A 22,003-nucleotide genomic window follows, 5' to 3' on the forward strand; every position below is an offset into this window, starting at 1 on the left:
TTAATGTACTAGGAGTCCAAAAATAAGTAAACATTGCTGAAACAACTGCTCTTTGAAATTAAATAGGTAACTAAAATACATGGTGAAATTATCAGCGAGTGTTTCAAAACAAACTCGACACAGTAGCTATCAACTTACAGCCTACAGAACTAAGACCTCAGTTTTCTTTATCCTGTAGTCTTTTACTTTGATATTTTTGTAAAACACTGATGAAAGCACTTAAAAACAATCCAAAGCTCAAATGCCCTGATATGTAAAGGGCAGAAAACATTCTGGTCTACAGAATTCAGCATGGAATTTAATGACACTTCAACCATACCAAGTCCTGCCATACATTAACTCCAGTAGGGAACTGCCCTTAATGCTGGTAGCAAGAGGGACACCATACAGGCAGGTGGAGCACTTTACTCAAATGATAACAGTTAATTCTGTTCTTAGATTGTACTGCCTGTTGCAGGCTGTATACCTCTGGAATAAGTAAAGAGAACAGTTTGAAGATACTTTCTAGATGACTGTAGAGGAATAATCTCCAAGTTTCTTCCTAGGTGCAATTAAGTACCCAAGACAGATGCCATCACATGCTTGAGTAGCCCCAAAGTAAGTAAAACCTCAGGCTGGCTTGACGTTGGTGTTTTCTGTTACTCAAGGAAAAACATCACGCTTGATTCAATTATAAAGTTTTCCTACAGATTTTCTAAGCTATATCTTATATGCTGGAAAAGTAAACATGACTAATCACATACTGTACAGCACTCAGTTGTGTTGACACAAATAGAAATAGCAAACTGTCCTGTGTGCTGCCACACCCTCCTCCCCCCATATCAACATTGCATCAAAGCCTTAAAAAATTCACATCAGCCATTTCATATTTAGTATTTTCACCTGTAGAACTTAAAGCACTTTGCAGAAATCAGGAAATTAAACATGAGTGGGATTTTTAAAATACATATGCATCTCCCATCACTGACCAGACATTTCAAAAGCAACTATGTATCCTGGTTATTTTGTCCAGGTCATATTAACTGTAAGGGAAAGAAAAACAAACCAAAACAACAAACCTACCCAAACCACAAACTAAAAACAAACCACAAAACACACACCCTACTTAGTTAAATAGTCTATGTCATCTAAATTTTTAGGTACCCATTCTTCTTGTATGCACACATTTTTAAAACATCTAGTCACAGTGTGAGTCACAAGTCAGGCAACTCAAAATCAAATTTTCTATTTTTAAAGAGTTACCTGGAGCAGCACCTTGTTTGGACTCTTCCTGATCAAGACACTTATCACCTTCATTAGCTCTGACTCTGCTGCAGTGGGGAATACCTACAGAGGATAAAGCATCGCTCCTCACCTGTAATGATCTCTCTCTACCTTCCCAGCTGCTGACAGCACTAATACCCACCCAGAACCTCAACCATGTGCACAAAAGCTAGACAGGGGAGGAGGAGGAGACTCTGTGCACGCAATGGAACACACACAAGCTCAATTTATCCTTGCAAATAATGTTGTCTTACACATATAAGACCTTCAAAACTGTTACCTGTCTTAAATTATATCTAGTTTATATAAAGGAGATCAACTTCAAAAAGAAAATAGTTCATATGGTTCAGGTAAAGTCTAAACCAAGTTTTACTGCACCAAGCTTTATGGAACCAGTTAAGACATCAGTATTAGAGAATGATCTTCAGAACAACAGAAGGAAAACATATTTTTCTCTTGATTTGAGTTCTCCAAAAAGTACGATGTTGATAATTAAACCTATTGACTCACTGACATGCAAAACACTTTAATACTACAGACAAACTTCGTCACTTCAGAAGTCAGAAACATGAGAAAATTTGTTTCAAATGACCATTCATATTCCCATATAGTAGATCCATACTTTCAGGCTGCACAAACTATTGAAAGCTGCATACAATATTCTCAACTCCTTCAGGTCTTAGACAAAAGAGAAAGTGAACTAATGGTCTAATTAAGAGGTGCTAAGCTTTGACCAAATTAACAGAACCAAATGTAAACTTCTGTCAAGTACCCTCTGATGTTTTGTTAAACATCTGTTTCTCCTACTTCATTTCCTGTTCTCTCTTTCTTTCCCTCCCCCACCAGACAGGAAATTGTCTTGACAACAAATGAATCAGCTAGAAGTGGAACTAAGCAGCCATCAGCTGATTCCTCATTGTTTACAGTCACAGACACTTCAAAAAGCCTTGCTACTGTTTGCCTCCTAAGTGACCATAGCTGTTCTAACTTCATCTCACTAAAATAAACGTTTAAACACAACAGAACAAGCTCTTTGAAGAGCCAAGTGATGATTTTCATCTTGAGATCCAAAAATCAAAACAAGAAACACTTTACTCAAAGCAACTGAAATCATAACACATATTGTAGTTGTCAAGTCACAGGATCCACTAACCTTCTATTTCTAGGTTTATCTTTTTTTTTTTAAAAAAAAAAAAAGCCTCCCAAAGAGAAAAAGCTCTAAATAAAATCCCAAACAGCAATACAAATGCATTTTCTCTTTAAAAGCCATCTGGAAAAGCAACAGTATTGTTCATGGTCTATAGCAGCCTCTATATTCTTGTAATGTGCTATTACAATACCAACTCTGCATTAGTATCAGCCCATTTTATTTCTAAACTTCTCTTCCCTCAAGAAAACCTAACTCCTATAAACACAGAGATTGTGAGAAGTATTTCAAGGTTGAAATTAGTATTCAACATAGGCAGTTTCTACAGAAACTGACCTATTTTAGGACTGTGACAAGATTTATGTTTTATCACTTAGGTATGTTTAATAGAGTTTTAACACTGAGTACACCAAATCTTAGCCTCAATACTTCTGGGCTGCCTATCTCACATTCTACAACAGAATAAAAGAAGTTCAGATTAGTATAACATTTGAGATAGCATGCAAGCAGCTTAAAGTAAACAAAAAAGAGAAAACAAGAACTATGGACAACCAACTCCATAGTGAAAGATTACACCACTACAATTAGTCCAACTATACAGCTCTGAAAGAGTTCAAGTGTGCCTCTTACCACAATTGCATGCGGAGAATGCACTAAGGCCTTAAGTTCATTCAGGTCGTTCTCAGCCTGCAGAAATCGGCATAAGAAAAAAAAAAGTATATAAGGAGGATGAATTTTGAATTCTCTCATAGATACTATAAATTTCAACAGTGGTTAATACAGTCCTATAAGCCCTACGTTACCTTATCCCATTCTCCTTCCATGACATGATTGCGGAATTTGGTAGCTGAAGGATGTTCTAAACGACATCCTGACTCTTGCATGAGGAGATCAACAGTCTGGCTGCAGGAGAGATACAGTGTAAAAAAACCCGACCAGTTTCACCCTCACAAATACACCGCCTGCTATGATAACAGTTTACCATACTTTAAAGTAACTTTAATAAAACAAGAATATGATGACCAGATTCAGATGTTTGTTCAAGAAGATGATCTCAGTTGCCTGAGACATGTGAAAAGCTACCTCTAGCTAAAGCAAGTTGTCAAGGAGCTTGAAAGCTTTGCTGAAGTACCATAAAGTATGTGACTTACCAGCCACCACAAAGAGCCAGCCCTGCACAGAAGATAAACTTCATGAAGGAAGATACCATCTAGAAAGCTGTTAACTACTGGCTGCCATCCCCTGCTCCCTCCCCCCTAAAAGAACAAGGAGAGCTACAACATCTGGCACAGGCCTAATTTTTCCTTCTTCATTACTTCTTAAAAGACTGGCTCCTTAAAAAAAAATAAACAAACTCAGGAACCTGTAGCCCTCCCCCTTTTATACTAAAAATAGCTTATTTACTGTGGTGTCATCTATGAATAGTCACGAGTTGTCTGCTGCTGTAAACTTGCCTCTTGTGTCAGAGGCAATTTATTTTATGGAATATGTGCTTTATAGCTGACCCATTCTGCAGTGTTTTGAAGACTTCTTTTGTGGCTACATAAGCACTTTGCAGGGCTTCTCTACCCTCCTTCCAAAATGATGACATACCGGGGCTCGCTTTAGCTTTACTCACAAGTGTTGTGATTAAATACTTAGGATTTCCCCTATTCCACTGGGAAATTATTTTTTCTATTCTGATTTTAAGAAAGGGCCAACATTCTCATTTCTTGTTTACAAGTAAGATTATTAGCAAAAACACATGTCCAGCACAAATCTAGAGAGGCCTTCACCATTTAGAGGGCCAAAGGTTTCCAGAGTGAAACCAAACAGCCTGCTTAAGTGGCAGTTTACTTTGTGTCGCTTCCTCCGAGCTGAAAAGCCAAATCTTGGAGCTCATCTGCGAAAAGCCGTCCTCCCCACGCCCAGCTGCGGGCTCCATTATGTTTACCAGATAACTTCTCCCCCACTAACTCATTTGTATTGATCTACCCTTATCGGTGTGCAACTCGACTTCCATATTGCCATCCCTGGCAAGGGAAACTCCTGTCCTGTCCCTTCTCTAGACACCGGCACAGGCTCGGAAAACACAGCTCCGGCTCCATTTTCCAGGAGTGGGCCTGCCCCACCGCTCTGCCTCGCAGCCGGGCACTGCTGTCCCCTCGCTGGAGGCCACTGGGCTGCGACGGGGCAGTTTTGGCCACCAACCCCCCCGCCGGGGGTCCCTTCCTCTCCCCTCCTCCCCGCTTCGGGCTGCCCCATCCTCCACGGGGACCCCGCGCCGGACCCTCCCCGCAGACGGCGGGGCGTGTGTGCGGGACTGCCCCGGCCCCGGGGGGACCCTCGGGTCAGGGCGCCACAGCAAACGAAGGAAGGAGCCTGCTCCCCGCCCCGGCCGCGCTGCCCCTCGCCCACCGCGGCCACTTACTTGAGCCCCAGCCCGTGGAGGTGCTGCCCGATCAGCCGGATCACGTCCTCGTCGGACTGCGAGAGTCGCTTCTTCTTCTTCAGGGCGCTGCCACCGCCGCCGCCCCCCAGCTCGGCGGCGGCGGGGCCGGGCCCCCCGGCGGCGGGCACCCCGTTGTTGACGCCGAGCCCGCCGGGGCTGCCGCCGCCGGGGCCACCGCTGTTGGCCGAGGGCAGCAGCCCGTTGGCGTGGGCCAGCTGGTCACCGGCGGCCGTGCCCGCCGAGGCCTCGCCGTTCTGGGCGCCCAGGCAGCCCAGCTCCGGGCCCTGCGGCGGCGGCTGCTGCTGCTGCTGGCCCCCTCCCGCCCCGTTGGCCTGCATGGCACTGCTGGCGATGCCGCCGCTGCTGCTGCTGCCTCTGAGCGGGGCGGCGGCGGGGGCGAGCCCGGCGGGCACCGAGGGGGACTGGGACGAGGTGAGGCCTGCTCTGCCCGCGGAAGCCCCGGGCTCTCCTGCTCCCTCCACCGCCGCCGCCGGGGAGGCCCGGGCTTTCTTCCGCGGGGGCGGGGAGGCTCCGCCGGTGTCCGAGTCGGAGGAGGAGGAAGCGGAGGCCAGAGTTTCCTCGCCGAGAGCGGCCGTGGTGGGAAGCCGGGGGGGCGAGGAGGGGGAGGCGGCGGGGGCGAGGGGAGGCGGAGCGGGGCCCTGCGCCCGCCGGGGGTCCCGGAGGCAGCGCCGCCGCCCGCTCGGGGCTCCCTCTGGCGATGGCGGCCGCCGCTGCCCTGAGCCCCCGCCCGGCAGCCCCAGGCGCCCGGCCCGCTCCGCTCACTGCCCGCCGGGTTTGTCTCCTCTCAGCCCAGCTGCACCTAATGGAGTCCGGGCCGGGACGTCACAGGAAATTCCTGCACTGCCCCCTACACACACTTCCGCCGCCCGGGGCCGCGGTGGGCACGGCCCCACGGCTGCCGGGGGGCGGCGGCGGGGCGGCCCCCGGGGGGGACGGGGACGCCCCAACGGCACCGCCCGGGTCGCCGCCCGCCCGCGCGGGGTCCCGCGGCGCCTGCGGGGGCCGGGGGCGTCGTGCCCGAGGGGCTCCCGGGGGTCCCGGGCATGTGCCCGGTGTGTGCCCGCGCCTGGCAGCGCCGGGGGGGGAGAGGGGCGAGGGTGGTCGCGCACGAGGTGCGGTGGGTGCCCGCTGCCCCGACGTGTCCCGGTGGGACCGGCCGTCTCTCTGACACCGTGGAGGTGACCGGGTAATTTCCGGCCCCAGGGAGGTTCCCGATGGAATTTGGACAGGGAGAAATGGGTGAAAACTGAAAGAGGGGGAAATTAGGTTTGGTGCGTGGAAGAAATTTTTCTTCGTGAGAGTGACGAGACACTGGAACAGGCTGCCCAGGGAGGTTTGGGTGCCCCAGCCCTGGTGGTGTTCAAAGCCAGGTTGGATGGGCCTTTGAGCAGCCTGGTCTAGTGGAAGGTGTCCCTGCCCATGGCAGTGGTGTTTGGAACGGGATGGTCTTTAAGGTCCCTTCCAACCCTGATCCTATGATTATGTGTTTGGGGGGTTTTAAAAAAGGAAAATGTCTAATGAAGTCGCATCCTGGTGTTACACAGGTTGGTTACTGGAAGGTTTCAGACCCGCTGACAGTCATAGTCACTGCATGTGTTAGTATGGAAAAGGGGGAAATGGCAGTCTTGCTGTACATCTTACAGGAATGTTGAGAGTTGGGACACATTTGTCAGGACGTGATGTCCAATGACAGTGAGAATTTTAAGGGTCCCAATCTCTGCCCTGTGGTTTCTCCCTGCAAACCCTCCTGTGTGGTGGAAGGCAAACTCAAATCCTGAGCCAAGCCTCTGGTCAAAAGTCATGAGATGAGTGAAATCTTGGTCTTTAAAAATAGCATCTTGAAATAATATGTTTTATGTTATTTGGTTTAGAGCCTAGAATTTTTATCTTTGGTATGCTTGAACTTTTTTCCAAAACCCAAAGGGAAATAACAAAACTTTTTTTTTCCTTATTGAAAGCTGAGGTTAATATCTAATTATCTTCCCCTTCAGAAGCTGAGGTTTTAGGAGTAGTGGCTTAGGTTAAACTAGTAAGTTTGAACAACAGTGTTTCATTTTGAGTGGAACTTTGAAAAAGTCCAGCTGAGGGAAACCACAGGCCCCAGACCAGTGGAGAGCTCCATGGAGGGACAAATGCATGAAAGGAGTGAAACCAGAGAAGGAGATGAGACCTCATGGAGGCCTGGCCAGCTGAGGTAGATACCTTGGCCCTGTTTAGAGGCTGCAGAAGATATTTGGCTGATAACAGCCAAAGCACTCTTACTCCAGAGAGAGAGGTTGGAAAGAGCTTTGTCCCTGACCTCTGCCCAGGTGTGACTGTAGGGTTAAATTCAACATTGGTCTTCTAGACGGGGAATGCTGATTTTGTCTTTTTAGCTCACCAACCATTGCTGGAGAACACAAGGCTTGTGTTCTAGCCACTTCACTGCTGTATATATTCTCTGTTCTGTGTTTTCAGCATTCTTGAGTTCTTTCTTGGTCTTCCCCAGATGCCGTCACTGGATCCATAATTCAAAGACTTGTGTAAAGATTACAGGAACACTCACAGAGAGCAGCACAGACCCTGTGAAGGCACCTGAAAGTGAACTTTAAAGTTCAAGACTAGGTTTTCAGGAAGGTAAAATTGCTCATCATTCTTTCCTGCCCTGTGCCTCAGTGTGCAGGGGAAGGGGATGGTAAAAACCCCTTCCCACTGTCTGCTCCTGTCTTCCTTTGTCACCTATGGCTATTCAAGTCATAGAGGTTGTTTTTACTTCTCCTGGGCTTTCTTTAGTCACCAGAGGGGATCTTGAAAGACAGGTCTGAGGCTGGCACAGTCACACGAAAGAGAATTGTGAAAGGGGTAATGGCACCATGCTTTGCCAGTTTTTCATCAGCTAAGCCCTGATTTGGATCTGATTCTATTCTGCAGCCAGATGAGAGAGGGCAAATTTAATAATCCAAATAAGTGTGCAGCTTTTTGAGCAATTAGAGAATCAACTGGTAAATACAAAACACATCTCACTTGTGACAGATGACTCTATTATAATAACAAAAGTATGAGTTCATCATATTCAGGCATCTTTAAAGTTTCCCAAAAGTAGAGAATTAATGCAACGATTCAGCTATAAAAAATGACAAACTTATGAACACCCAGAAGAGGAATTTTGAAGAGAATTTTTGGCAACCTTAAGTACGGTTGTAGTACCAGCCATGTTACTGAAGCAGAGGTGTAATACGTAACTGTGCAGAATATGTAATTCAGAATATTGTAATTCTGACAACTTCTTATTGTATAGATCCACATCTGTAACAGAAAAAAATGTTGCAGAAATACTTCTTATTTATTATGATAGTTCAGAAAACTGAATAGAACAATCACTCCCTGTCAAAACAACCAATGAAATTACCAATGTAGAATGTTTTGAACCAGTGGTATCTCTTAAGTAAGAAATCTGTCTTGGGACATTCTAGACTAAATACAAATACCTGAAAAGCAAGAAACACTTTCAGTTTCTAGGTCTGGAAAGTCAAAAAAAGAAAAAAACAACCCTTGAATTTATTGTTTATGAGCTGGCTAGAACTAATAAACTTTGGCTAATTTAGGTCTTTTTTTTTTTGCTTTTTTTTCCCCCCACCATTTTGTTTTAGAGGAGGCTGGAGCACATAGTCCAGATCTGAATAATAGGAAGGAACTCTCATTAAGGGCCTGGGTTATTTGATAATAACCATGTGAGGCTGCTTCAGCAGAGCTGAATATTGCAAAATATTAGAGAAAATACTCGAGAGATGGATTAGCATTCAAAACTGCATGCTGAAGGTAATTAATTGTTTGATTCTCTATCAGGTGTGTATACTTTCCCTTCTGTACCAAGTTTGAGGTTACTGGAAACAAACCAACTAACAACAAAGAACAAAGGAAGAAAGAATAATTTAGAACAATCACATTTTCCACAGTACCAGCTAAATAAATGCCTGAACAGGCACCTGGATATGCTTGCTACTTCCAAAAAACAAGATAAGGATGAAAGATAAGCACCTGCCTTAAACAGCATTTCTAGAAATTATTCAGCAAATAGCAAGCAAATTACACTGGTCTGAGATTCCATCACTTCATGCAGGCAAGGATGGGGTCAGTATTTTAGTAGAGGAGTGGAATATGGAAAGCCAAAACCTGGCTGGAGTTACGACCGAAGGACATGAAGGGCAATATAAAGAGCTTCTATGGGTGAACTGGCAGTAAAAGGAAGATAAGGGAAAATGTGGGACTGCTGCAGAACTGGGTGATTAAACTGGCCATAAAGGCCAAGGGAAAAGCAGAGACCTCTTTCATCTGGACTTTGCTGGAAAAAAACCTTTCCACATCTCTCTAGCTTCTGTGGCTGGTAGCTGGGTTTGGGGAGAGGAGGGAAACTACCCACAGAAAGTTCCATTCTGTCAAAATGGCCATATACAAGTCCACTGGACCACATGACACTCATTTGAGTGTTGAGGGAGCTGGCCAGATTTATTTTGTGCTCACACCCTATGATTGATTGGATTTGAAAGTCCATGACATATAAAAGACTGCAGGTGACTGAACGAAGGCTAATGTTACACAATTAAGTTCAGTTGTGTCTGACCCAGTGTCACTGACTTCGGGCTTAGTGAGCATGGGGTAAGGAGAGAATGCCATTCTATCTTGTCTTTATGAGGGCTTTTGGTGGGCTTCCTCAATAACCTTGTAACAGGGGAGATGTGGCTGGGGTAGGCAGACCGTGTGTGTGAAAAACTGGCTATACCCCCAGGCTTGAAGGTTGTGTCTCCTTGAAGTCTTGACTGATGCCCTGTTAGGAGGGGTCAGGGATCAATACTGGAGCAAGTCTTTTTTGACAAGGTCACCACGCAGGGGGTGGTACAAAGTGCCCCCTCAGCAAGTTTTCAGCTGGTCCTCTTGCCAAACTGGGGAGATCAGTTGATACCCAGGAGGCCACCAGACAGAGCAGACTTGCCAAGCTGCAGGAGCGGGCCAATGAGAGCCTTGTGTTGGTCAACAGAGACAAGGGCAAAGTCCTGAATGTGGGACAGACTATCCTCATATCATATCCTACAGGCTGAGAACCAGCTGGCTTGGAAGTAGCCCAGCAGAAAAGGGGCTGGCTGTGCTGGTGGACAAAAGAAGTTCTTCATGGGATTTCAACACCTGCAGGGCTGCATTATCCATATGAGCTCTGTGTGCAGCACTGGTGAGGCCACACTGGATACACACTGTCCAGTTTGGGAGCAGCCAGTTCAGCAGAGGCTGCTGAGGTGGTAGGGCCTGGAGCACATGCTGTGTGAGGAAGTGGGCTTGGCCACAGCAGGATCTAATTACAATGTGCACCTTCCCAGAGAGAATTATAGGGAAAATGGCACAAGGCTTTTCTCTGAGATGGTCACCAACAAGATAAGAGACAAAAGTGAGAAGCTGCACCCAGAGATACTCCAATTGTGTGTAAGAAAACAAAAGTTCAAAGTGAGAGTGGTCAAGCGGCAGAACACTTTACCTGAGTGGCTGTGGATTTTCCATCCTTGGAAACAAAACTAGACAGGAAAAGACTTTGAGCGACCTAGTTTTTCTTTGAAGATAGCTGTGGAGGGAGCAGGAGGTTGAACCAGTGACCTGCAAAATATCTTGCCTAGATTTAGTTTTGCTGTCATTATAAATATACTTTCTACAAGACTATCCTTGTGTTGGGGGGAACAGTATTGGTGACTGGATAATCATCATGTCTCGGGGATTTCTGATATTACATCCCAAAGCTTCAGTACAGCCATCATGTTGTTTTGTAGGTGAGTTTGGGTGGTGAGGATAAGGGCAGTAGTACTGTTATTGCAACTTAATTAAATATTAGGTAATCACACAGTGTCTTCTGTCCACCAAATTCACGTGCATATACTGATGTTTGACCTCTGCACTCTCCTGGGTAAGCACAGCGTGGTGTGGTCACAAAAGTAAATGTCAGAAAGTGCCGAGGATCCCATCTGGTACAGAACGTCCTGTTTAATACAGGGTGTGTCATATTGTTACATGGTCAGTGCAATTTCTCATAGGAAGAGCATACATGAAAGGGTTTCCCCTGCATTTCCGTTGCCAGAGGTGTCTTTCTGGATGTGCAGGACACAATGTATTGGGAGAACTCAGACTTCCCTGTAAGGACAGATAAAACACGCATGTGCAAGGGGTGTGCTGCCAGATTGGTACTTACTGTGCAACTTCTCTGAGCAAGACAATATTGCTTATGCTGTGAATCTTACATGTCAGACTTGCTTTGCATGCAGGATTTATCTGTCTGGGACTATCCTAGATATCACCTTGCAAAATCTGTTTACGTATCCTGTGATGTATCGGGCATTTTCAGATATATTCAGAAGTTATGTGTAGCCAGGATTTGGAAAGACAGTAGTCCACCATGTCAGTGCTCCAGTGGATTGCAATGTACAGAGTAACAGCGTGCTTGGATTTTTCTTTTTTTTTTTCCACATCTTGATAGGTGTAAATGTTCACTCTAACACTTATAAAATCCCCTTCTGACCACTGTGTGCAGCAGGAGCTGGCAGATATTCCACAGAAAATCCAATCACTGATTTTATTCCAGGGAGGTTTCCAAGCTTGTTGTTTCTTGTGGTCTATGTTCCTTAATATCAGCATGTTGATTTCATGTCCAGGTCTCAGATGAATTATTGGTGTTTTTATGTGAGATTAGATTTGTCCTGCTATTGTCACAGTTATTTTACTTTTCCTACTTGAGGGCTGCTCCCCTGCCTTTTATTTTGTGCTGGCTCTCAAGGCAATTGTTATTTCAGGATTGTTAATTGTGTCTGCCAACTCCCACATAGCTCCTAGAGCCTAACCCTGGATGGGGTGACACACCACCTTCTATTGCCTATCCTTGGAATTAGGACCTGTCTCTCCCAGAATGACATGCACACTTTGCTTTTCTCTAGGCAACTGCAAATAGCTCTCACACCTGGAACTAAACAGTCAAGACCAGGCATGCAGAGTGTAGTATCTCATATCCACTCTGGAATGGGCAGAGGGGAAATTATTACGTAATCACCAGAAGATTACATCTTAACATTAAGCTTGTGAATAGCTCCTTGGAGCCCTGGGATTACTTACTAATTTTTTCCCCTTCTTAATCAGGAATATATGGTTTTCCAAGTCCGTGTTTTAAACAGCAAGTGAACCAGATCCTCCTTACTTTGGGCAAGAGATTAAAAGCTAGTTTCACAAGAATGTCATTGCACTCTTTTAAGTGCCCCTTATTTTAAGGGAAATCATTAATTTTTCTTGTAACTGTAGCCTTACGTAAAATACAACTTCCTGTACAAGCTCCTCCTTCCCTGTTGATGCAGACTATTTACAGCAGAAATAAAGAGCCACAAAATTAGAGGAAAGATTCCTTTGTGTGGCTCCATACATTTATGTAGTAAAAAGTCTTCATCACTTCATGTAATGTTTTCTGGTACATCAGCTCTGACACTCTCAGACTTAAGACCTGAAGAAGTTTCAAATACTCTGATAAAGAACCCAAGACACCACCACTAGTCCAGCACAAAAATATTTTTTCTGCATGCTTGAAAAAGTGTGTTGTCCAGAACTAGACTGGCCTGAGGTGCAGGAGTGGGCAAGAGCACTGCATGGTACTGAAGACTGACCACTCAGGTTTTCAGGAGGATGCTCATGCAGAACACAAGTTCTGTCTGAGGCTAATACCTCAGGAAGTAAGATGTTAAATCCATGTGATTCAATAACCTGTAAACATTTCATTTTGATTTCCAGAAGAGTGTCTTCAGATCCTTTCCCAAAGGCTCTTAATATCAGAGAGTTTAGGTTTTTATCTTTGACTAATGTATTTGGGTCTTTTGTACTAAACCAGCCTGCTTTCTCCAATTGAAAGTGTAACATTCATCAAATTTTCTATAATACTTGGGGTTTTTTGAAGGGGGTATAATCTGTGGAATGTAGGCAGAGATAGTTTTTTACTGAGACATATTTGGAGCAACTGATATACCTTATTTTAATATTTGCCTTATAAATAATATAATAATTTCAAATACATGGAGATTAAACCTTTATACTTTTGTGGCTTCTCTCTTAAACAAGAGTGCCAAGAGGGTTTCTGAAGCATGATGTGGTAGGTAGGGTTTACTGACATGCATTTGGCTGCATTACTCATCACCAGTTGGACTAATGGGCAGGACACCCTAGATATTGTCATTCCTATTTTTATCCAGCAGGAGAAGTTGATACAATAGACACAATTACATCTGTAGAATTTCCGAGGTAGTTTCTCATTTTCTATAAATACCAACACCTTCTTTGTCAGGAATTCTGATTTAATAGTGCTTCTTCAGAGCACCACATCTGAGAGAGTGCGTCCTGCTGGATATGTCAGTACTGGGAGTCACGGTGGGAAGTAGTTCCAGCTGGAAGGAGGAAAGGGGAATTTTGCAAAATTAGCATCAAAGGCTTGGTCTTTTAAATATTTCAGTGCATACATAGGCATACTTCTGTGGGCAGTACTGTTTACTGCATTTTCACAGTTGGAACCTGGTTTTTTGAATTATAACAAATCTGTCACCTTGGAGTAACTAATTATATCGCACACCATGGCCTCTCAAAACTTCACAATGCGTCCTGAAATGAGCTCAAGCTTTCCATCCTAAAAGACAAAGACTCCTTTCCCTGAAGCTAAAAGAATACCCATGTGTTGTTAGGAGTCCCCTGCCAAAGATGTGTATTGCCAAAGACACAGCTGAACAGAACTAATTTCATTTTGCCAGGAGCATTGACACAAATGCAAAGTAGGTAGCTTGATAAATCTGCTTTACTTTTATTATTGTAGCAACAATGTTAGCAGGAAAACCTTGATAGAACTTTCTTTTTGAAAAACATAATTCATGATATTAATCTAGCATGACTTTGTACATCTCTGAATTAAGCAGTTGGCCCAAGCTATTTTTCTAGGCTTCCTCTGGAGAGGTGGAGGTAGCCACAAAGGTGATTCATCCCAGATCCTTATCCTAGGATGGGATGTATTGCTTTCTGGTGTCTTGCAGTGACACTGTGGGAGCCTAGCCCAGTGATGTTAGCATACATCACTAATTCATAGCTGAGTAGAGTTAAAAGAGGTGAATTCTGGCCTACCTTCTACCACTGTGATTGTAAATCTGGAAATTCACACAGTGTCACATTGGCTGGGAGATGCCAGTGTGCCATTGACAGCCACAGTGAGCTGTGGCAGTGTAGCACTTACTCCCGTGTTACTGGGAGGCCAGCCTGCGGCTCATGGATTGCGGAGCTGTGCCATCGCATCCCTTCTTGGTGATCTGTAATCATCTGTCCCCAAGGTCATAGTGGCTCCTAAGACACAGCTGTGGGAGGAAGCCAGCCAGCCAGGGATGTTCAGACCACTGTTGACAGGTAGCCTGAAAAGCAGAAGGTCTCCTAGGATGTTAGCAGGAAGGATCCAAGGATGACCTTTGGGGATCTCTGAGGGTCTAGACCTACCACATCTTATCTTGAAGCTGCTCCCAGAGCTCTCCATCCCCTTGATTCTTCAGGGTATGTGTCTTGTGACTCTTGGGCCTAACTAGAGCCTATGTGTAGTTCATTAGATTGTAAAGAATAGTCACTGATGCTTAATTAGATTTGTTACTTTAAAAGTATGCACACTATTAAAGTTATTATGGAAATATTATCAGAGGAACAAAAGGCAAGGTGAATGCTTAAAAACCTTTCCTGATTAAATGCAGTAAGCATTCTGTGTATGCAGAACTGCCAGCAGTTTCTCTTTCTTCTCACCATCTCTTATCCTTTGTGAAAACAAAGAAAATATACATGTATCCCATCTTGAAAATAAAGCCTTTTCAACAAAACTCTAAAATAAGCACTTCACTAAACTCATTAATTTCTCATATTAATTTTTATATTTTATAAGGTCAATTACCCCATAACACATACTTGCATGCCTTCTTCAACAATATTTTGATAGCATTATTTCAACACTGAGAAGAGACTTAGGCTCACCTGCTTCATTGTTTAAAAGTTTGACCATGCAGATATCCTAAAATATCTGGTATGAACACATTATGACTTCCCTGAGAACTTATGAGTTATTTGATGTTAAAACATCCTTAATCTGTCTTCTTCACCGAACATATTACTCTACATCTTACTTTTATAACATATTAAATATTTGTGTTTTATCAATATTGTTAACAAAATATTGATAATGAAATACATTGCAAATATTATGTGAAAAATAAGACTATGCTACTTCACATATGTTCTAAAATTTGTCATAGGAATAGGAATTTTAGCTATGCCTTTCAACACCTTTGATGGTTTCTATTGTTTTACCTATATAACATGAATGCCTATAAATATTAATTTAAATTGTAAATAATTTAATATATGGAACAAACCCTATGGATATGTGATTTGGATTTTTTCAACTAGAAGAAGTAAATTGAGGCAGATTCACATTGCAACAGCTACTTCCATGACTTGGCTTTTGAAACAAGTCTTGATGAATATTATTGCATAGGTATTACACTTTATTACAGTTACTATCAAGAATTTTCAAAACATAGTTAAAATACTAATTTTTTTAATGAAACCTAGAATGCTCAGCCTGCTGCATTTTACATTGAACCTTGGTGTTCCTTAGAGCATAACCCTAGCAATATTTCAAAAGGGAGCATTTTCAGGGGCAAGGCAATATAAAGCCTCTGAGATGGGGAATTTTTGCTGCTTGGATAAATAAAAATAGATAGGATAGTAGAAATCATGTCTTCTGTGGTGTTCAGCCTGTGCTGATTTATGCTTTTTGTTTCTTTATCAGTGGATATCAGACTGATATCAGTCTTCTCATTTCTATAGATGTTTTTGTTACGGGTTTTCAAGTTCACCTATCATTTTTATTTGTCATTACATTGGATTTCTCTTTGTCCAGATCAGGCTGAAAATGTTTCTTTCAGTTTTTTCCAAGGTTTTCATAGGGAGGAAAGAGGACTGTATTGTTCTGAGTGACACTGGCATGCAAATAAATAACACTGAAACTTGGAAGAGTGTTAATTAAAAATTATTATAACCTGACTGACCTGACTTGGCATCATGGTATCTTGCCAGACTGGCTCTTTATTCTTACGCGTGTCTGATTCGTGTTTGTGGTGTGAAGCTAATGAGCTCATGGAATTGTTTGGCCTAATTCTGCTCTCTTTATACTGCAGAAGTTTTATGTGAGGAGGAACAAGGAATATCAGAATGAGGTTCATTGGGTATGACTCATGGTGATTAACCCAAGTAATATTTGGTATAGATTACTATTTTAATAAATTCATGTAGATGAAATATTTGCCCTGTTGTTTGTTTACCTAAATGAGATTTACATTGTTTTAAGACTGGTTTACACCTGTGTGTAAGCTCCACTGGCTTCAGTGAACATTTTTTGTGATCCTTACCTGTGTGAGGCCATACAGGGACCACTGAAACAAATTAGAATGTGTTTAATGATGTAATTAATCAACAACAATGTAACACTCAATTTGCTGTGACTTCTAATCACATTGCCATCATTTTAGCTCTCCAGAAGAGCAATTTGGGTGGCTGTGAACAAGAAGGACTGGAATCTGACTTAGAGAGGTCTCTCCAGTTAAAAGAGAAGTAGATCTTATCTTTACATCCATATGAGCTATGTGGACATAAAAAGGCTGTTCCTTACAGTCTTTGAAGAGAGATGGGTCTAACGATTGTCCTGATCCTCTTTCCCATTCCCAGAGGGACACTGGGCTGTGGGCTGGGGCTATGGAAGATGCAGGTCTCCCACCTCAGCCCGCCTTCCCAGCTGGCTGCTGTGCTCATTATCCGGGGTGGAGCGCCCCTGTGACACACCTCTACAGCATCTTGTTTTAGAGTTACTTGGCAGGAGCGCTGCGCTGAGCTGTGCAGCCATATCCTGCATTTAACTATAGGGTTACATGAGTAATAAGTCAGGTAGTTCAACCAAAGTTATTCAAAATATGTAGCACAGCTGATGCAATTACCAAACACATGCTGTGGGACCCCATTCCTTGGCCAGTTCTGTATTCAGTAATTGTCAGTATGGTTTGACATGTGACCAGCACATTCTCAATATGATTTATCACACTGTCCTTTTTTTACATCTCCTTTTCTTCACAACTTTTTTTAATATTTCAAGAAGAATTCCTGGGGGTTATTTTCTCTCTTTCTTGAGGTATGCAGTAGTAGCCACAATCTGACATTATGTTACATTGCATTATTTACAGTACATAAATGCAATGTCTTTAATGTCCATGTACCAGTAATCCCAGCAGGCCCAGGCAAAGTGAGCCCTACTTTTGTAGATATTTGGTTTGAATTTATGTCTGTCCATGCCTCTGCAAGCTTACAGTGTAGAAAGAGGAGACAAAATGGAAAGGTAATATGGACAGAATGGGTTGAACAGGGGGGATTCCCCTGTAGGTTTATTCTTAACATCGGCATCAAACTATTGGAAGGGAAGTTATTGCTGAGAAGTGATGGGAATGGGAAAGACAAATAGTGGCACAGTAGTATGAAGGGAAAGGGCAGAAAGAATGAATTTGATTCAGAGAAGTTTTTGGTGACTGACTTCATAGAAATAATACAATAGAAAGTGGAGAAAAAGTCCATGGTCAAATCACATGAGGAGTCAGTCCAAAATTTCCAAATAGGTCGCTGATGTTTGCTGGCAGCTTTTAACTTCAGCTGGAAGAAAAGAGCCTCTTTTCTCCACAAACCAGAATTAATCTGTAATGCTTTTCTCCTCCAACTCAAGTGACTTGTGTTAAGAGGGCAGCTTTCAGACAAGGACCTTGGACCAAGTCCTGTTTGGGTACAGTGGAAGATTTCCAGCTGTATTTTAAAGCACCATTCACCTCTTGTGTCTGAACTGTTAATTTGCAGTGGGGTCACTCCCAACTTCGACTACTGCTAGGACGTTAATGGTCTAAATAACTGCACCTGCTATGTTAATGAAAGTGTGCAGAAAAGCTCAAGTAATTTAGAAAATTATGTGTTGTGTTGGGGTGCCAAGAAGGATAGAAAGATACAAGTGGCAAGAAGTTGGTCAAAAGAAACGGGGATTTCAGATCACTTGCTGTATTATTGCCACAGTGTTAGCAGTGCTGCTAATGCTTTCAGTATTTTACTGACTGTATTCAGCTTTGTAGTTGAATGTGTTGCAGAGTGGGAGGGCTTTTTGACTAAGAGAAGGAATTGAAATAATGTTTATTTTTTATGTGGTCCTTCTTATCATTTTACTGGCAGGTTTTTAAGATTGTGAGATTTGTTTAAGACCAATCCCTAGCAAAAAAATAGGTCATTAGGCATCTTTGGATCAAAAAAATCACAGGAAAACAGAACTGGAATGAACTTTAAACAATTCATTCCTTGCTCCAGTCTGCAAACATATATACCAATATGATTCCTGATAAATGTTTGTCTAAACTGCTTTTGAAATCCTTTGCAGCCTCCTCAAGCAATCTATTCAAGTCCTTATTATACCTACTGTTAAAAGAAGCCATTTCTAATGTCTAATCTAAACCTCCCACCTGCAGTTCACACCCATTACTTCTTATCATGCCATGCTGGGCATGAAGAACAGCTTAATTCTCTTCCTCTCTGCATCCATCTTTTATGTATTAGATAATGCTTGCATTCTCCTGCATGTGCCTTTTTCTGTGCAGCTGGACTTGGATGAATATAGATTAAAGGAAAAAAAAATAAGAAAAAATCACATTTCTGGCTGAGACAGTCATTTCAGCTGCTCAGGCAGCAAGTGGAAATGGAGGAGTTAGAAAATGCTGGGCAGGGCAGGGTGATTTGCTTAAGGCGATCTGAGGCCCTAAACATAGCACACGAGAGAGGCCGGTGCTGCCTTGTGTTGCACATCTCTCATGACAGTGCCTGTTTGGCATTTCTGTCTCACCTGCCCATGTCTCAGCCTGCATCTCTCCCCCGTCACCTGAACTGTGGCCAGGAACTGTAGGTGCTTCTGTGGAGCCTGGTTTTCAGGGATTAGGTCAGTTGTCTGTTTCCATTTTCAGTTGTCTCCATTTTTTAACTCAGAGATGGGTAAGAAAAAGTAGGGAATCAGAAATGTGGCAGCTGGTAACTGACCCACACTCTTTAATTCAGCCTTCAGAATTCATACTCCAAGATACAGGAGATATCCATGAAATACCTTCCTCCTTCTTTCTTCACATCTTACAGGTCCTGGCAAAGATCCCCAAAACCCCGTTGTCCAGAATTATCCCTGGCTGCTCTTAGCATCTGCTCCAGACCAGTATCCCTTAGCATGGGCACAACAGAGGCTTCCCAAGTATCCTGCAGACATTCCTAGGCACTTTAGGAGCACAAATCCTTTGGCTGTCCACTCTGTCTTCTCCCAGGCGTCCCAGCCGTGACAGCCTTTCCTCATGGATCATTTGGATCACGTATATGGTGATAGAGTCTCTAAAACTGCAAATTTACTTGGTGCTGCCTATGCTTTGGATGCATGGAGCAGCTCTCCAGTTCTCCTGGTATGAGGCACACACGTGGGTGGGTGAAATCTGTATCTCATGGGGATTTTGTGGGGTGAACAGTGCTTTGTTCCTTTGGGGCTGACAACTGAATGAATACACACAGCAGTTCGCATGATTTAAAGCTATTGTTTGCAAACCTGAATAATCACTGTGGTCACATTTTATTTTCTGTGATGAAGCCCATAAACTTACTTTTAAATTAAGAAAACTCATGTTCTTCTGCTAGTTTGTGTGATTCTGAGAGCTGGGACCTGAAGCATATGACTGTAGCACTATTTATAATGTCAAAATATTTAGAGTGAACTGGATTCTTACGTAGTGGAGAGAAAATAATTTGTCATGTCACTTAATTTTTGAAAAAGAAAGCCTATAGAAATTTTTCCTCAAGTCCATGAAGTCTAGAATTGCCTCATTCCACTACAATAGTGAACTTCACAAATGTGCCATATGACAAAATCTTACCTGTAGGCTAAATTTGGAAAAAGAAATCTCCATTTTGCTACATTTTCTGAAAGAACACCATTTGTATAACTCTGATTTTTTTTTTTTTTTATTTTAATAGAGGAAGCCATTTTCATATCTTGGAATGGGAGTGGGTATTAATGTTACAGGTATAGGAGTTGGTATTATCTGTGATTACATGAATCCCAGTTGAAATGAACCTGGAAAAGTCCCCCAAGCATTTTCTGTTGATAACTGTGACACCCAGTGGTTATTTAAAGTATAAAAATGTAGTACAGTAGGATTGCAATGAACCTAAAGGCTGCACAAAATACTGAGGGTTATACAATAAATATGTGCTTTTAGAGTAGTACTCTTTTCCTTGGTAATGTGTACATATACTAAATATAAGCTATTTTAGGAATTGTGAGGCCTTATTCTATGTTTTGCCATATTTACACAAACACACACACACACATAATTTATGTATTTATTTGTACAAAGCGTTTTAATACTTTGTGAGGCTGATGTTATAACTCTGGTGAAACACTGACAAAAAGTAGCTGTGAAGTATGAAATGGCTTTTAATTCTTGTTGGTGAGAAGCTGGCTCAGAAGAAGTCTGGGAGATAAAGGAACCTTGTTTCCTCTCCTTTGTTTGCCACTGACTCATTGTGTGGCTTAGAACAAATTGCTTGTGTGCATGGCTGATAATCAGTCTGTTCATAAAGGTGCAAGATGTAATTAGTATTAATCTAGGTGGCATTCACCTCCAACCATTTATGCCAGAGTCAAGAATGATGAAGTTATATGCTGTGTATAATGCCTCATATTTCTATTCCAAAGCATAATATTACTTTATGAGCTGTGTTTTATTACAGAGCACTGAATATGGATTTACTCCCATATACCTGGTAAATGAGAAATTAAACCCTATTGTTTAGGGATCACTGACCATTAAATATTTACTCTTGGTGGCATGTTTAAAATAAAGGAATGCCCTCAAAATTCAGAATGCCTAATTGCACTGGACCAAGCAGCAGGTGCCCATTATAAATAGATTACTGTATCTGTTGTTTGGGAATGTCTCAGGGACCTCCTGAAGCGTTTTCTTACAGGTAAGAAGAGTTACACAGCAAAAGGAGCAATGTCAGAAGGCATCCGCTTACAAGCTGGAAATTAGATGGAGCTGCAAAGTCAGTTGCTGCCTTAGGCCCTGTCTTGGCTGCATTAGCTGTGGTTATACTGTGTGCCTCAGCAGTGCTCTCCAGCTCCCCATGTGTGTGCCTTGTCTTCATCCAGAGCTGGGGTGAAATCTGTATTCCCACCCTTTATTCATCTCTACCCTACCCGGTTTTCATGCAGGGAAACTGCAGCCAGAAAGGGAGAAACGAGACATTCTGGCAAGTCCAGCCATATCAGGGTGAGGAGAGGACCAAGACACACACACAAAAACACCAGGTGAATAGCTGTGCTACAGTATCACTTTGCAAGAAAATAAATATTATCTGTTTCACACTATTTTTTTAATCATCATCAGAGTTTCATATTTAATAGGATCACATGAAATATCAAGTTGTAAAATCCTTAAATGCTGAATTCAGGATAAAAATACCTTAAAACAACTGCACATGTTGGAGCTGAACTTACTTATCATTAAAAAAAAAACAGGCTTGGATGTTATTCCTTGGAATTCTGTAACATCTAGTAGTACTTGTTTCACATCTGCTGCCCCAGTCTTTACAAGGACACAAAAAGATGGAAACAGAAGAGTGAAAATGAAGTAATGCTTGATAAAGTGCATTGTTTACTCTGTTGCTAACAGATTGTCACCCACTGTTGTTAACTGCAGGATGAAGAGTGCTCTTGTCTTCCAGCTTCTGATAAGAACAAATGTATGTGATAAAATGTTGTTCTAACACAAGAATATATACTGGTGCTTTCTGATATACTAACATATGTTTACACTTGACTCAATCCTGGTTTAGTCTCCAGAAGGAGATGGTGAACAGATCTTTTGCTCTTTAACCCAACCCTGAAATATGGATATGCAGAAATTTGGTTTTGCTTGGTGTCCCTCCAGCTGTTTATTCTATACTCAAATGACTTGAATTCTGGCTCTGGGTCA

At 42.7% G+C, this 22,003-nt stretch overlaps 1 protein-coding gene across 2 annotated transcripts in view; it reads right to left on the reverse strand.

Annotated features, from left to right (window-relative positions):
* Positions 1-5,620, reverse strand: part of WDR26 (WD repeat domain 26) — a 32,023-nt gene extending 26,403 nt beyond the window's left edge. Inside the window, exons 1-3 of one of the 2 annotated variants that reach the window (XR_009277198.1) lie at positions 4,821-5,313; positions 3,214-3,313; positions 3,041-3,097 (exon numbers count right to left, since the gene is read on the reverse strand). Coding sequence is in view for 1 of the 2 variants with exons in the window: in XM_058835192.1 (XP_058691175.1) it covers positions 3,041-3,097; positions 3,214-3,313; positions 4,821-5,179 (516 nt within the window). In the remaining variant the exon portion in view is untranslated. Of the gene's footprint in view, positions 1-3,040; positions 3,098-3,213; positions 3,314-4,820 lie in introns of both variants that reach the window. The other variant, XM_058835192.1, reaches the window with a different exon arrangement.
* Positions 5,621-22,003: the final 16,383 nt, after the last annotated feature.

This window comes from Poecile atricapillus, chromosome 3, assembly GCF_030490865.1.
Source record: "Poecile atricapillus isolate bPoeAtr1 chromosome 3, bPoeAtr1.hap1, whole genome shotgun sequence".
NCBI lineage: Eukaryota > Metazoa > Chordata > Aves > Passeriformes > Paridae > Poecile > Poecile atricapillus.